Raw genomic sequence first — 12287 nt, 5'->3', positions numbered from 1 at the left:
CCCTAGTTGTCTTCAACATCACTGATTGGCCAGCTACCTTTCCATAGTTAAACCAGGCTCAAGGCAGCTGACAGCTTCAGAAAATTAACGCCCTTCACTCTTAACAGTTGCAAAAAATGTAAGCAAACTGCAAATGCTCATAAACAATAGCCTAATGAAAACATCCTAATAAATATAGAATAAATTTAAGCAATCCCCACATACTTCATATTAAGGTTTAACAGGGACGGCAAATCCAGAAGTGGGGCAGGTAAGAATATCTGGGTCAGGAGGACAAGACTCAAGCCCAAGTAGTCCTCAAATTATATTGCCAATGCAGCTCTCAAGACCTGGGAAAGCTGCCCGTTTTCTGTTCTGCATCTCTGTCACCTGTCCAGTAGCTTTCCCCAATTTTCTCTGTGCACCAAAACATGTGACTTGAAAACAAAGCAACGTGAAAATCTACCTTGCCATCCACGTACTCCAGCCACTGCAGGCCCAAGTTTGTGACAATTCTGGGGGTTCCATCATCCACAGGAAGAATTTCCACTCTGAACAACTGGGGCACAGCAGTCACAAGCTGAGAAAATATTTGTTGCTGTTATTTCATAAAATTTATATACCGTTTGATCGTAACCCCTGCCCCCCTTCAAAATATCCAGGAAATATTTCACGGGGTTGATTACACTGTTTCTGCTACTCGCATTGCGTTCTGAGGGCAGAATTAGACTGACTAATCCCTAATAGTTACACTGGCAGCAGAATCAGATGGTGCACAACTCTTGCTGAACTGTATCATTTCAGACTGTCGGTAGGGAGAGCACATGTTTGAACAGTCCCCTACGAAATCAAGGAAAACAAATGCACAGTCCCCCAGCCTGAAAACTTACAGGACAGGGAGAAAAGTTCTCAACTAGGTTCCCCCCCCCCTTTAACATGTTAGCTTTTTGTGGATATGGAGGTCTCTACCCATCACCTGCCACCCACAGGGAAGCGTTTAAATTTGTGCTTCTCAACCTGAAGTTGTACAAGCCAGGAAGTTACATGCGATGCTACCGCATGTTGGGATGGACCCAGACTGAGCTCTAATGCTGGCATGGTTTCCCCACCAACCTCTTTCCCATCCTCCTCCACGACGAAAAAGGGATTGGATCCATCGGACGCAGTGAAGGTGAAGCGGTCCTCCAGGGAGTTGCTCCCGTCGTGACTATAGCTGATCCGGTTCTGGAAGACATCCTCCATTGTGAAGGTGTGGGTCTGGCGATAGCGGTGCCCGTCGCTGGTACGTTCGATCAGGCCATGCCGTGGCGGCTGCACGATCGTGAATGTGATGGATCTGGCCTGTGAGCAAGACGGGAATGTGTGAAGGGGACCTGAAGAGCTGTGACCAAGATAAGTGGAGACTATGCATGTGTGAAAATCTCCTCTGCTCCTCCCTTTTCAGTCCCCTCCTGGTTCTGGGAGACAGTGGTGCAGGAGAGGGTGGGGAAGCACCTGAACCTTCACTTGCCTGACGTGCCTCTTCCTCCAACCTCTCCTAGCTCAACCCTCCAGCTCTGGAGCACCCCCTGCCTCTGACTCTTGCCTCCTGTCTGGTACAGCCCCCCCCAACAAATCACTGCCCCCCTCTCCCGAGTCAGGCTCCTCCCCCCCCTTCCCCTGGGGCACACTTGTGCTGACACAGGACAGTTCTTATTCCAAATGGATTGTGCAGAATTCTGCATTGCTCCAAGGAGGAAAGACACAGAAAGGGCTTCACCTCTGTGTCCGTGTCTGTGGCCTTAAGCTCAAACTCCGTGATGGTTTTCCTCACTCCTTCTTGCACCCTCATCCCAGGGCTCTGCACAACAGGCAAAGAGTCGTCTACTGGGTTAATGTTGATGTCAAAATTCTGGCTCACCTACAGGGGAAAACAGATGAAGCGAAAATAAAAAACAGATTCCCATCTAATGCGACTTCCATGGACAAACTCTGCCTGAGCATTTGGGGCACTCTTGAAAATTTGCAGGCGGAACTCAGTTGCATACTGGCAAATTCAGGTTCCATACTTAAGTGGATTTGGCAATCCCTTACACAACTTGCCAACTTCCCCCTTTCCCCATAAAATTCGACTAAGTTATGGGGAAATGCCCTGGAAAGTGTGGATAAAATGATGGCTTTGCACAATGTTGACCATCCTTCCTACAAAAAAAACCCAGACTGTATTCTCAATAAACAGCTGGCTTCGTATAACCTCCCTGCAACCTTTGTGCAAACAAATATGGATGGACACCTGTCTGGAGCTGACTTTTGCCGAGAATGAAAGGAAATCCACTCACCTCGTGTGTGCCATCGGAAACGGAGAAGGTAAATGTGTCAGAATGTTTCTCATCCTCACTGGTATGGATGTACTGTATGTTGCGGGAGACCAGGTCTGCCTGCCTGAAGGAGCTAATCCTTCTGCCTAGAGTAGCAGGAAATGGCAGGGGAAAGAAAACAGCAGCAAGCTGATGATTCTGCAGTCTTATGGACTAGAAACTTCCCTTTAGAGAAACAAAACTCTTTAGGGCTGCCCTACTCATGATTTGCGGTTGGGTAGATGAGTCGCCTACCCCACAATCAACCCAAAGAAGAATGCAAAGTAGTTACATTTGTATAACTCAAGCACAAAATTCATTTGTTGTTCGGGACATAACCCAGGACATATCAGTGTCCGAGGTGGGAAATCCAAACAGCACCCCTTCCCACAGGAATCGCTTCTTCTTCGTATGTGTGCACACACAAAAGCGGTGGGAAGATTGGTAAAGAACAAAGAGAAGGAACAGTGCTCCAAAGACTGTCCAATTTTGATTCTGTCTTCACCCATCCCATGTTAAGTATAATTGGAAAATAACTCTGTAATGCATCTGCATGCATACTGTGAAGCATGGCATGGAAATTTCAATTGAAGCTAAAGAAGAGCTGAGAAGAATCCCTAACAGCTTAATGATTCTGTGGGGCTGTATCATGGGAGCCTATCTCTGTGCCTCACTCACAAGGCATCAGGGTGTATTACAAGTCTATCCATATGCTAATCTGTTGGCTTCCATTTTGGGAGGAGTGACTCTTTGTTCTCAAGCTACTGGAGAGAATGGACGTGCTAATCTCTTCTCTAAGAAAACAGCCTCAGGGTAACGGAGGCTGGAATGAAGAAGAGACAGAGCTTTGATTTTTAGCTCTGGGTGGAAGATATTCATAATCTAATATATTTTACCTATGTTGGGAGCAGTATAAGATATTATGCATCTATCTGAATGTAACTTTATTGTTTAAAGTAGTAGTAGTAGTAATAATAATAATAATAATAATAATAATAATAATAATAATAAATTTATACCCCATCCATCTGGTATAAATATTTGTTTTGGAGTCAACCTCTATGAGTAAAACTTTTGAACCATATTTTCCAGACTGGAGAATTTCTTATTTCAAAGAAGAGTCCATTTTAATTCACTCAACTGCTTCCAAATGCACAATATTAATAACCTCAGTGTCTCAGATGGGCTTTCCCCAATGGTTAATGGTTCTTCGCCGGGGAAATATATTGTCCACCCCTGCCTTAAAAGCACACAGTTAAGTCTTGTCAAGTGCCTGCCTTGATATTGCTAATAAAAAACCAGTGAACATTTGCAAACCTGGTGATGCAGAGTGCTCTATGTGCCCCAGTTGGGGCTGCTTAGTAATCCTGTACAGGAGATCACTTGGCTCGCTGTCCTGATCCACAGCGGACAACTCGAGAGTGGTGATCTTCTTCACCGAGTTCTCGTCCAGGGCCAGTCCTGTGTTGACAATGACGGATGGTGGCAACCGATCTTCTGGGAGAATCAGAGGCAAAAGGATAAGACCAACAGCTTCCTTTCTTCCGTTTTCCTGCCCCTCGTGAATATTCTAAACTAGCCTGATACCCGATTAAAGAAATCTTAGCCAATTGGCCATATGCATTTTAGCATATCTATCAGTTAAATTTGCATACATTTGGCATCATCTGAGAACAGGCATTTCCTCCTGAGCCTATGTCTTCTAAGATGGTGTTTGTCATCTCCACCTTATATATATATATTTGCATTAAAGATTCCAAAGAACAAATTGGAGTATATAGTTTAGCAAACAGTTTTTAGCAAATTAACCGATTAAATGCTTTAATTCTAATTTGCCCCACTCTAGTTAACTATTGCACTATTGTCTATTTGATTGCATTTCAAATATATTTCAAGCCACCTTGAAAACATATATTCGCAGTTCTGTTGAAGTATTGTTATAGAGTAGACAGCCTTCTTTAAAATTATCTTTGGAAATGGAGCAAGGAACATGGATTTCTTAAATAGAAAGTCAGAGGGTCTGATTACTTACTCAGAGTAGGCTCACGAAAATCAATGGCCATGACTAAGTTAGGCCCATTCATTGTAATAGGTCTACTCTAAGTAAATGTTAGTTGAATGTCATCCATGGAATGATATTTTCTCTGATATCTGCATCCTTTGTTTATTATGACACCACATACTTTACAGGCATGTCTTCTCCCTGATTTGTATTGTTTCTTTTATACTTCTGCATGTTTTTTCTGTTTTTGCTTCCTTCCTTTTAAATATTTTTTGTGATAAAGTCTAAAATTCAGTAAAAACCTTTATGGGCAAAAAAAAAGAACTTAAAAATTTGCATACATTTGCATTGTGCTTTAAAACAATAGTGATGAAGTGATGAAAAAACCCAATAGCTTTGTTTGCTTTTAGGTGAGGCGGAAAAATGTTGCAGCTGGAAGGTGGGATAAAAAATACTGTAGAATAATTAAAAAGCTTGTAATGGTACTTGATTGGAGAAGAGCCATACCTGATTGCAGAGCACCTCTTTTCCATGCAGAAGGTGCCAAGTTCAATCCCTGGCGCCTCCAGGTATGGCTGGAAGAGACCATTGACTGAAATCCTAGAGCAATGCTACTAAGTACATAATACTGAGCTAAATGGACCAAGATCCTGACTCAGCGTAATGCAGCTTCTTATATGCCTTATTCTCTTCATGGCTCAGAATCCTTCCCTCTCTGCCGAGACCACGTTCCCTCCTTAATGTCCTTGTTTCCAGTTAACAACAGCCAAGTTGCCTTCCTTGCCAAAGAGAAAACGAGGGTTTGCAGCAGAAACCCTTGGCCTTACCCATTACCCGAAGCGTAAACGCCTGGTCCGCCATTTTGTTTCCTTCTGCATCAGCCACATCAAAAATGAAAGCAAATGTCCCAGCAGGATGCCCTTTCTCGTGGCTGTACTCTACCTGTCCTGTGGGGAGGTAGAATGAGAATGAGCTTGTGTTATTGCCTTCATGTTGTCTGTGACTAGCAGAGCCACCCAACCGACAGGAATTCAATGTAGTTATGGGCAGGGTATGTTATGCTGGTGTAAACGATCCCTATTCCAAACTCTGTTGAGGAGCGAGACAACTACCCACTGAGCCAGCACGAGCCTGGCAGAGGGAAAACAAACCTGTTTAGAAATCTAGTTTTGCTCTAAAGCATCAATCCGGGAATGTGAGACTCAATTGAACACATATACACTACGGAACTCTGCTGTGGAACAGGGACTGAGAGTGCTCACCTTTATTTATATCCGCCTGTGTGAAGCTTCTCACTGGTCCTTTGGCAGAGATCTGATCAAGGGAATCTCTTTTATGAATACGCAGAACTCCAAGCACAGGGTCTTTCTTCATGATGTATCTGATAGCCAGGTCATCCGAATCTGAGTCTGTGGCCTTCAAGTGCTGGTCTGTAAGGACTGCCACAGAGCCTAAATGGCAAAAGAAAGTCAAATACCTGCTATTCCTCCTTGCAGAATCATTCTGAATATAATTAACATCTCTGTGGTATAACCACATTCATCCTAGATAAACAGGGATAACATCCCATAAACATTCAGATAATTCAGAAGTTCGGATAAACAGAATTGTTGTTTTAGATGAGGGGGAAGGGTGACTTGAATGAAGGGCCACAAATGGGAAGGGAGAACTAATATTTGTAAAAGTTTAAAAGTCTCCCCGAACTCCGGCCCTCCAGATGTTTTGGACTACAATTCCCATCTTCCCCAACCACTGGTCCTGTTAGCTAGGGATCATGGGAGTTGTAGGCCAAAATATCTGGAGGGCCGCAGTTTGGGGATGCCTGGTCTACAGGGTATTCAATGTGAATTGTGTGTGCTAATTCTTATTTGCTATTGCCCCTGCCCCTTTTTTTGCTTCCACTTCCTCTACTGAAATTTACATTGGCTGCATCTGGACATTGCAGTTAGCTTAGGGTAGTTTACTTGCTTATATATGGTCACAACATGCATTGAAATGATAATAACAGGTGTTGAGCTGTACACAAAACCATGTTGCCTTTGCCAAGCAAACTTGCAGTTTAAGCTATGGACAAATCAGATCAGAAGGAGAGGCCAAATGATGCAAAAGAAATAAAATGTGGAAGAGGCAAGGTGGTACCACGGGTATAGTTAAACTTCAGAGAAGATCTTCCATAGAGCATGCCATGGGAACATTTTGAAGGCAGAAAACGGCCAATTGTGCAAGAAAGCATTGCAGGCTTAAAACTACTTGAATAATTATTCCCTCTTCCTAAGGGGACCCTGAGAATTGTAGCTCTGGGACAATGAACTAAGAAGGAACTCAAATAATCTCTCAACCAGACTACAGTTCCTATTTGGCTCTATGAAGAAGCTTTCACTGTTAAAAGGATATAAAACCATAATACACATGTAGCGAGTTACAGTGAATTTTGGATACTGGATCTTTCTTTGCACACAGAATGTATTGCATTTAAAAAAAAGTTTTTATACAGAGAGTTAAGTTCTGATTGTTCAGTTTGCTGTCAGTATCACTACCACTGCCACAAAAAGTGCAGCTGATGCCCACCCCTTACCAGCAGAAAGTTGCAAGCCCCTGTTCACAACTAATCTTGGTGGATCCGACTCGGGCAGCTCAATGGAAAATGCCACCTTCCCAGTCTGCGTGTAGAGGCCGTCGGAGAGGGAGAATCTGAACTCATCAGACTGGACACTGGAACTGCCCAGTGTGTAAATGATTAGTTCATCCAGGACATCTTGGTAGGTGAAGGTGGAGCCCTCGGCCAGGGTTTGACCATTCTCCAAGGGATCCAGATGAGACTGTCTCTTGCGGAGGTAACCTGAGAATAAGGGGAACACACCTTTTATCATATGTGATGGTCATGTAAGGTAATAAAAGCATTCTGGGAAATGATATACAATAATTTTTAAAACATGTTTAAATTAACTTTTGCAACAAAAAAACAAAACAAAGACAGAGGCTTCTCTACTAGGAATTGTAGGTGCTGATATTCCAAGGGAGCAGAAAAAATACTCTTTATGTATGCGACGATGGCTGTACAGATGCTGTTAGCTCAGAGATGGAGAGAGGATAAAGTCCCTACCAGAGAAGAGTGGCAAATCAAATTGTTGGACTATGCCGAAATGGCAAAACTGACGGAAAGCTCAGGAACCAAGGAGACCAAAATTTCAACAAAGAATGGGGAAAATTGATAACTTATCTTGGAGACCATTGTAAACAGACGGAAACATTAGCAGGGTTGCAATAACACTTGTAATGTACAGGTAGGTAGCCGTGTTGGTCTGGATCGAAGTAAAATAAAAAAATTCCTTCAGTAGCACCTTAAAGACCAACTAAGACCATTAAAGACCATTGTCTCCTGGACAATGACAGCTCCCTTTCTCAAGCTCTGGGAGGAAGACCTTTCATTGCCTACAGACAGCCACCCAATCTTAAACAACTCCTCACCCACAATAATACAACCACCAGACTTAACATGGACACTGGTACCAGAGCCTGCAATAAACCCAGATGCCAACTTTGCTGCCACATACACCCAGACAATACCATTACTGGCCCCAACAACATCCAACATACCATCTCAGGACTATTTAATTGCTCATCCTCTAACATTGTGTATGCCATCAAATGCCAACAGTGCCCTTCAGCTCTCTATATTGGACAAACAGGCCAAACCCTACGCCAAAGGATAAATGGACATAAATCTGACATCAGGAACCAGAAGACAGAAAAACCAGTAGGAGAACACTTCAATCTCCCAGGACATTCTATACAAGATCTCAAAGTAGCTGTCTTACTACAAAAGAATTTCAGAAATAGACTGGAAAGAGAAGTTGCTGAATTGCAACTTATCACCAAGCTCAAAACCATGGAGGGACCTGGTTTGAACAGAGATATCGGGTTCTTATCTCATTATACATGATAGCGATCTTCAGCCATCTCCACCCTTGCTTTTTCATGCAAAACCATTTGCAGTCGTTTCCGGTCATCAACAGCTATCAGTCAGTCAATCACCCATTTCCACCACCCTTCTGAGTGATCCCCCCTCCCCATCCCCACCCCTCCCCACCCCTTCTCTACATAAGTGCCTGGAAACTTCCATTTCACTGTATCTGAAGAAGTGTGCATGCACACGAAAGCTCATACCAAAATAAAAACTTAGTTGGTCTTTAAGGTGCTACTGAAGGAATTTTTTTATTTTACTTGTAATGTAGCAAGTACTATGGAGTTCATTGAGTTATATAAAACGTGGACTATTGAAAAATAGGCAGTAGAAAAGGTGTAATAAATAGGACCCATGGAGGGGAAGGTGGGAAGTCAAGAGATTCGGAAGAATCTTTTTACTGTGGATGTGTATGGTTGTATTGTAATAATTTTATATTCGTAAAATCAAATAACAATTATTTCAAAAAAAGAAGAGAGGATAAGGTGAGCACAACTGAGTTAGGTCCTGCAGACTACATCCTTCCCACTTCCCCATGTCCCAATTGTGCTTCCTACCATCCATGCTATTCTTCTAAAAAAGAGGTTCCAGAACTCACCATGAACTCCTCCCCCTTTCTCTTAAAAGGGCAATGGCACCCCCTGAGAGTTCTGGTGTGTTTTCCCTGGAAAAAAAAGCTCTGCCTAACATTGTTACTCATTCCTCAATCAATGTTTGACTAACTTATGGAATTAGCTACCAGAATATGTGGCAACAGTCACTAAGAACTTAACAGCCTTCTGGATCAAGACAATGGCTCATCTAGTCTAACATCCAGTAGCCAACCAGATGCCAATAGCAAACCCGCAAGCCGGACCTGAACACAGGACCACTCCCCCCACCCACCATGGCTTCCAGCAACTGGGATTCAGAAGCGTTACTGCCTCCAACAGAGGCAGAGCACAGATACCGTATCATGACTCGTAGCAATTGACCACTAGCTAGTTCAAACAATAGTCTACTCATTTCCAGAGAGCTTAGATGTAACCACACTTTGCCTGTGCTTTATCAGCTGCACTGAGCTTGAGGATCCTTTTGGAAACACTGAAATGCCTCTTCATTTAGCCTGGGTTTTGGCCATCCAAATTAAGAAGGTGAGACTCTAAGTCTAAGCCAAGGTTTTAGGAGTTAAAAATAGGAAGAGCTCTCCTGGATCAGAACAAAAGCCTATCTAGTCCAGCTTTCTGTTCTCACAATGGCCAACCTGATGGCGATAGGAAGGCCAAAAGCAGCTACTGGAATTCAGAAACGTATAGCCTCCATGAATTGGTCTAAACCCCCTTTAATTCCACCCAAGTAGGCGGCCGTCAACAGCATATCTTACAGCAGTCAATGTCACAGCTTAACTGTCTTCTGTGTAAAGAAATACTTCCTTTTGTCTATTTTGAATTTTGCACCAGCTTGGATGGCTCCAAGTTCTAGCATCATCGGACTGTTTGCTTGCTGGGAAAACCCTAAAAAAATAATCCGAAGTGCATTTGCTCAGCAATATCAGAAACTTGTATCTTACCATAAGTGGGTTTCTTGGTCACTACAAAGACCAGTTGGTTGTCAGGAGTGTCCAGGTCTTTCATCCTCAAGGAGGAATTTGTGATCACAACCGCTTGGCTTTCTTGCACTTTGACAGGCTCCACCTCCAATTCTGGGGGCTCATCATTTAGACGCTACAATAACACAAAGGCGTTCGTGAAAGACAGTGCACTCATGCAATGCCACAAAGATAAAGGGGTGGGGGATAAGAAATGCAACTATAAACTGCAACATCTGATTCAAAATTGGTTTTGCAAATGTAAACACATATGAACATCTTTAGCTGAATCTAGAACTCTGTGTGTCCAGGTTTTTTGGATAAATCTGAATGGCACCTTAATTCTAAGTTTCTAGAACATTAAGGTATCACAAAAAGCACAAAACATACCAGCAATTTGAATTAATATCCCATATTAATATTTGTAGGGTTTCATATATTCAAGCAGGCAAAGCTAATCACAAGAGAGGTTTCAGATTTCTAGTGGATAATGCATGCATCCTCTATAAACTGAATAGGTTTTATGAATCAAACCCAACAAGTGAGCTCACCTTGATGGTGATGTTGACGCTGCTGGTTTCCGATTGGCTGAAGCCATCGCTGACATAAAAACTAAAGGTGTCCGTGGATGGCTCAATACTTTCATGGACACTTTGAAAGTAATAGATGTGGTTCTCTACCACATCTTGAATTGAGAACGAGAGGTCTGAGCTTGCAGTGTGTCCAGGACCAAGTCGCCTACCTGCAAACACAGCATTGTCAATATGAAATAATACTTTTGTTTTAAAATGGTACCACACTACCAGGCAGAAAGAGAAGACAAATAATTTTTTATTGCTGCTGTTTTTCAAAGGGAGCCTCATCTGCCAGTGTGTATTTTAAGATTCAAAGGAGCCACCTTTCTATTTTTTAGGTTTCCAAACTTACCTGTTTTGGTGTTTTCAATGTACCCATATCTTGGGAAAGATGTGATTGTCACCACTAAGCCTTCCTGGGCAAGATGGGAGTCAATGGTTAAGGAGTGGTGAGCTCTAAGTGGTACCCTCCCTCCTTCATCCACCTGAAAACACAAAAGCAAAACAGGGTTTACATCTGAAGTTTGCTCTAGCAATGCCGTAGCTGACCTACTGCCATTCCACTCCTGGCCTAACAGCTACTGTTCACGTGCAAATGTTAATAATGTGGAGGGAAAGGGCTGGAAACAGGAAAATCTCCCCTCTTCGCCACCAGCTCCTTCCTAGAGCAGTGTTTCTCAACCTTTTTTGGGCCACGGCACACTTGTTCCGTGAAAAAAATCACGAGGCACACCACCATTAAAAAAGTTAAAAAATTTAACTCTGTGCCGCCCTATATTATAATTATGACTGTAAGAAACACTTGCCAAATATTGCTTTCCGGTGGGTCAGCGCAGTGTAATGGTGGCCGCCAGGCTCGTTTGCACTGAGCTTTGGGAAAGAGGAGGAGAAATATTGCTTTCCGGCGGGTCAGCGCTGTCTATTGCCGGCCGCCAGGCACGTGACAATGCAAATCGCCCTTCTCGTCGCCGCACGTCGCGGCACACCAGCCAGCGTCTCGCGGCACACTAGTGTGCCGCGGAACAGTGGTTGAGAAACACTGTCCTAGAGGACTGAATCAAGACCAGGCAGTGGTCGATGGGAAATATCTTGCTGCATGAGACTCTGAATAGTCACTATCTTCCTTCTAAGTCCCATTCGGAATTTAAAACGGAGGGTGTTTTCAGCCCAGCCTTTTGACAAGCATGCTGCTCTTACAACTTTGAACCCACACCCCCAAGTACCGGCTGTTGACGCACCACAATATGGTCGGCAAAAGTGATGACTGGAGGCTTGCTCTGGACAGCCGTGATAGTGATGGTGAACATCTGGCTGTCAAGCCGGTTGCCGTCCTCGTCGAAAACAGCAAAGTGGAACATGTCGGTGACTGGCTGACTGAAGGTCTCAAACTCTGTGAGGTATCTGCACAGGAAAGGTGAGAGGAGTGGAGACACAGTGACAGCCAGATGAAAGGCTTTCACATAGCGTGCTTAAGAACCTTTCTGCAACAATTTAATCTTTGCCACCCTCTTATCTTCTTGGAGGGAGGGAGAAAAGGACTCGCACTTTCTTGTTACTGGGTGAGACAAGCCAACTGTGGTCTAACAACTCCAGAAGAAGAGGCAGAAACAACAAAGAACTGGATCAGAGGCGGGAGAAAAGTTGTTTTCCAGATGAACTACAACTCCCATCATCCTTCACCCCTGTCCATGCTGACTGACGCTGATGAAGGTTTGAAGAGCCACAGGTTCCCCATAGCTGGATTAAGTTTTATAAAGCAGGCCTGGGGAACCTGTGGAGGGCAAATATAAAACGATATTTGACTCTAACTCACGTCAGCATAGACAGTGGCCAGAGGGGGAATTGGAAGCTTTCACTTCAGCTT

General features: G+C 43.6%; 1 protein-coding gene across 2 annotated transcripts in view; it reads right to left on the bottom strand.

The window, feature by feature from the left end:
* FRAS1 (Fraser extracellular matrix complex subunit 1) overlaps positions 1–12287 on the bottom strand; it is a 332187-nt gene that overhangs the window by 46772 nt on the left and 273128 nt on the right. Inside the window, exons 39-50 of one of the 2 annotated variants that reach the window (XM_060278390.1) lie at positions 11662–11824; positions 10776–10908; positions 10400–10590; positions 9831–9984; positions 6893–7156; positions 5580–5768; positions 5145–5264; positions 3633–3812; positions 2298–2422; positions 1739–1879; positions 1093–1320; positions 446–559 (exon numbers count right to left, since the gene is read on the bottom strand). In XM_060278390.1, the coding sequence (XP_060134373.1) occupies positions 446–559; positions 1093–1320; positions 1739–1879; positions 2298–2422; positions 3633–3812; positions 5145–5264; positions 5580–5768; positions 6893–7156; positions 9831–9984; positions 10400–10590; positions 10776–10908; positions 11662–11824 (2002 nt within the window). The remainder of the gene's footprint in view (positions 1–445; positions 560–1092; positions 1321–1738; positions 1880–2297; positions 2423–3632; positions 3813–5144; positions 5265–5579; positions 5769–6892; positions 7157–9830; positions 9985–10399; positions 10591–10775; positions 10909–11661; positions 11825–12287) is intronic. The other variant, XM_060278389.1, reaches the window with a different exon arrangement.

The sequence above is a fragment of the Zootoca vivipara genome, chromosome 9 (genome assembly GCF_963506605.1).
Source record: "Zootoca vivipara chromosome 9, rZooViv1.1, whole genome shotgun sequence".
Classification (NCBI taxonomy): domain Eukaryota; kingdom Metazoa; phylum Chordata; class Lepidosauria; order Squamata; family Lacertidae; genus Zootoca; species Zootoca vivipara.
The sequence above is the reverse complement of the archived record's forward strand: the minus strand, read 5'-3'. Positions and strand labels throughout refer to the sequence as shown.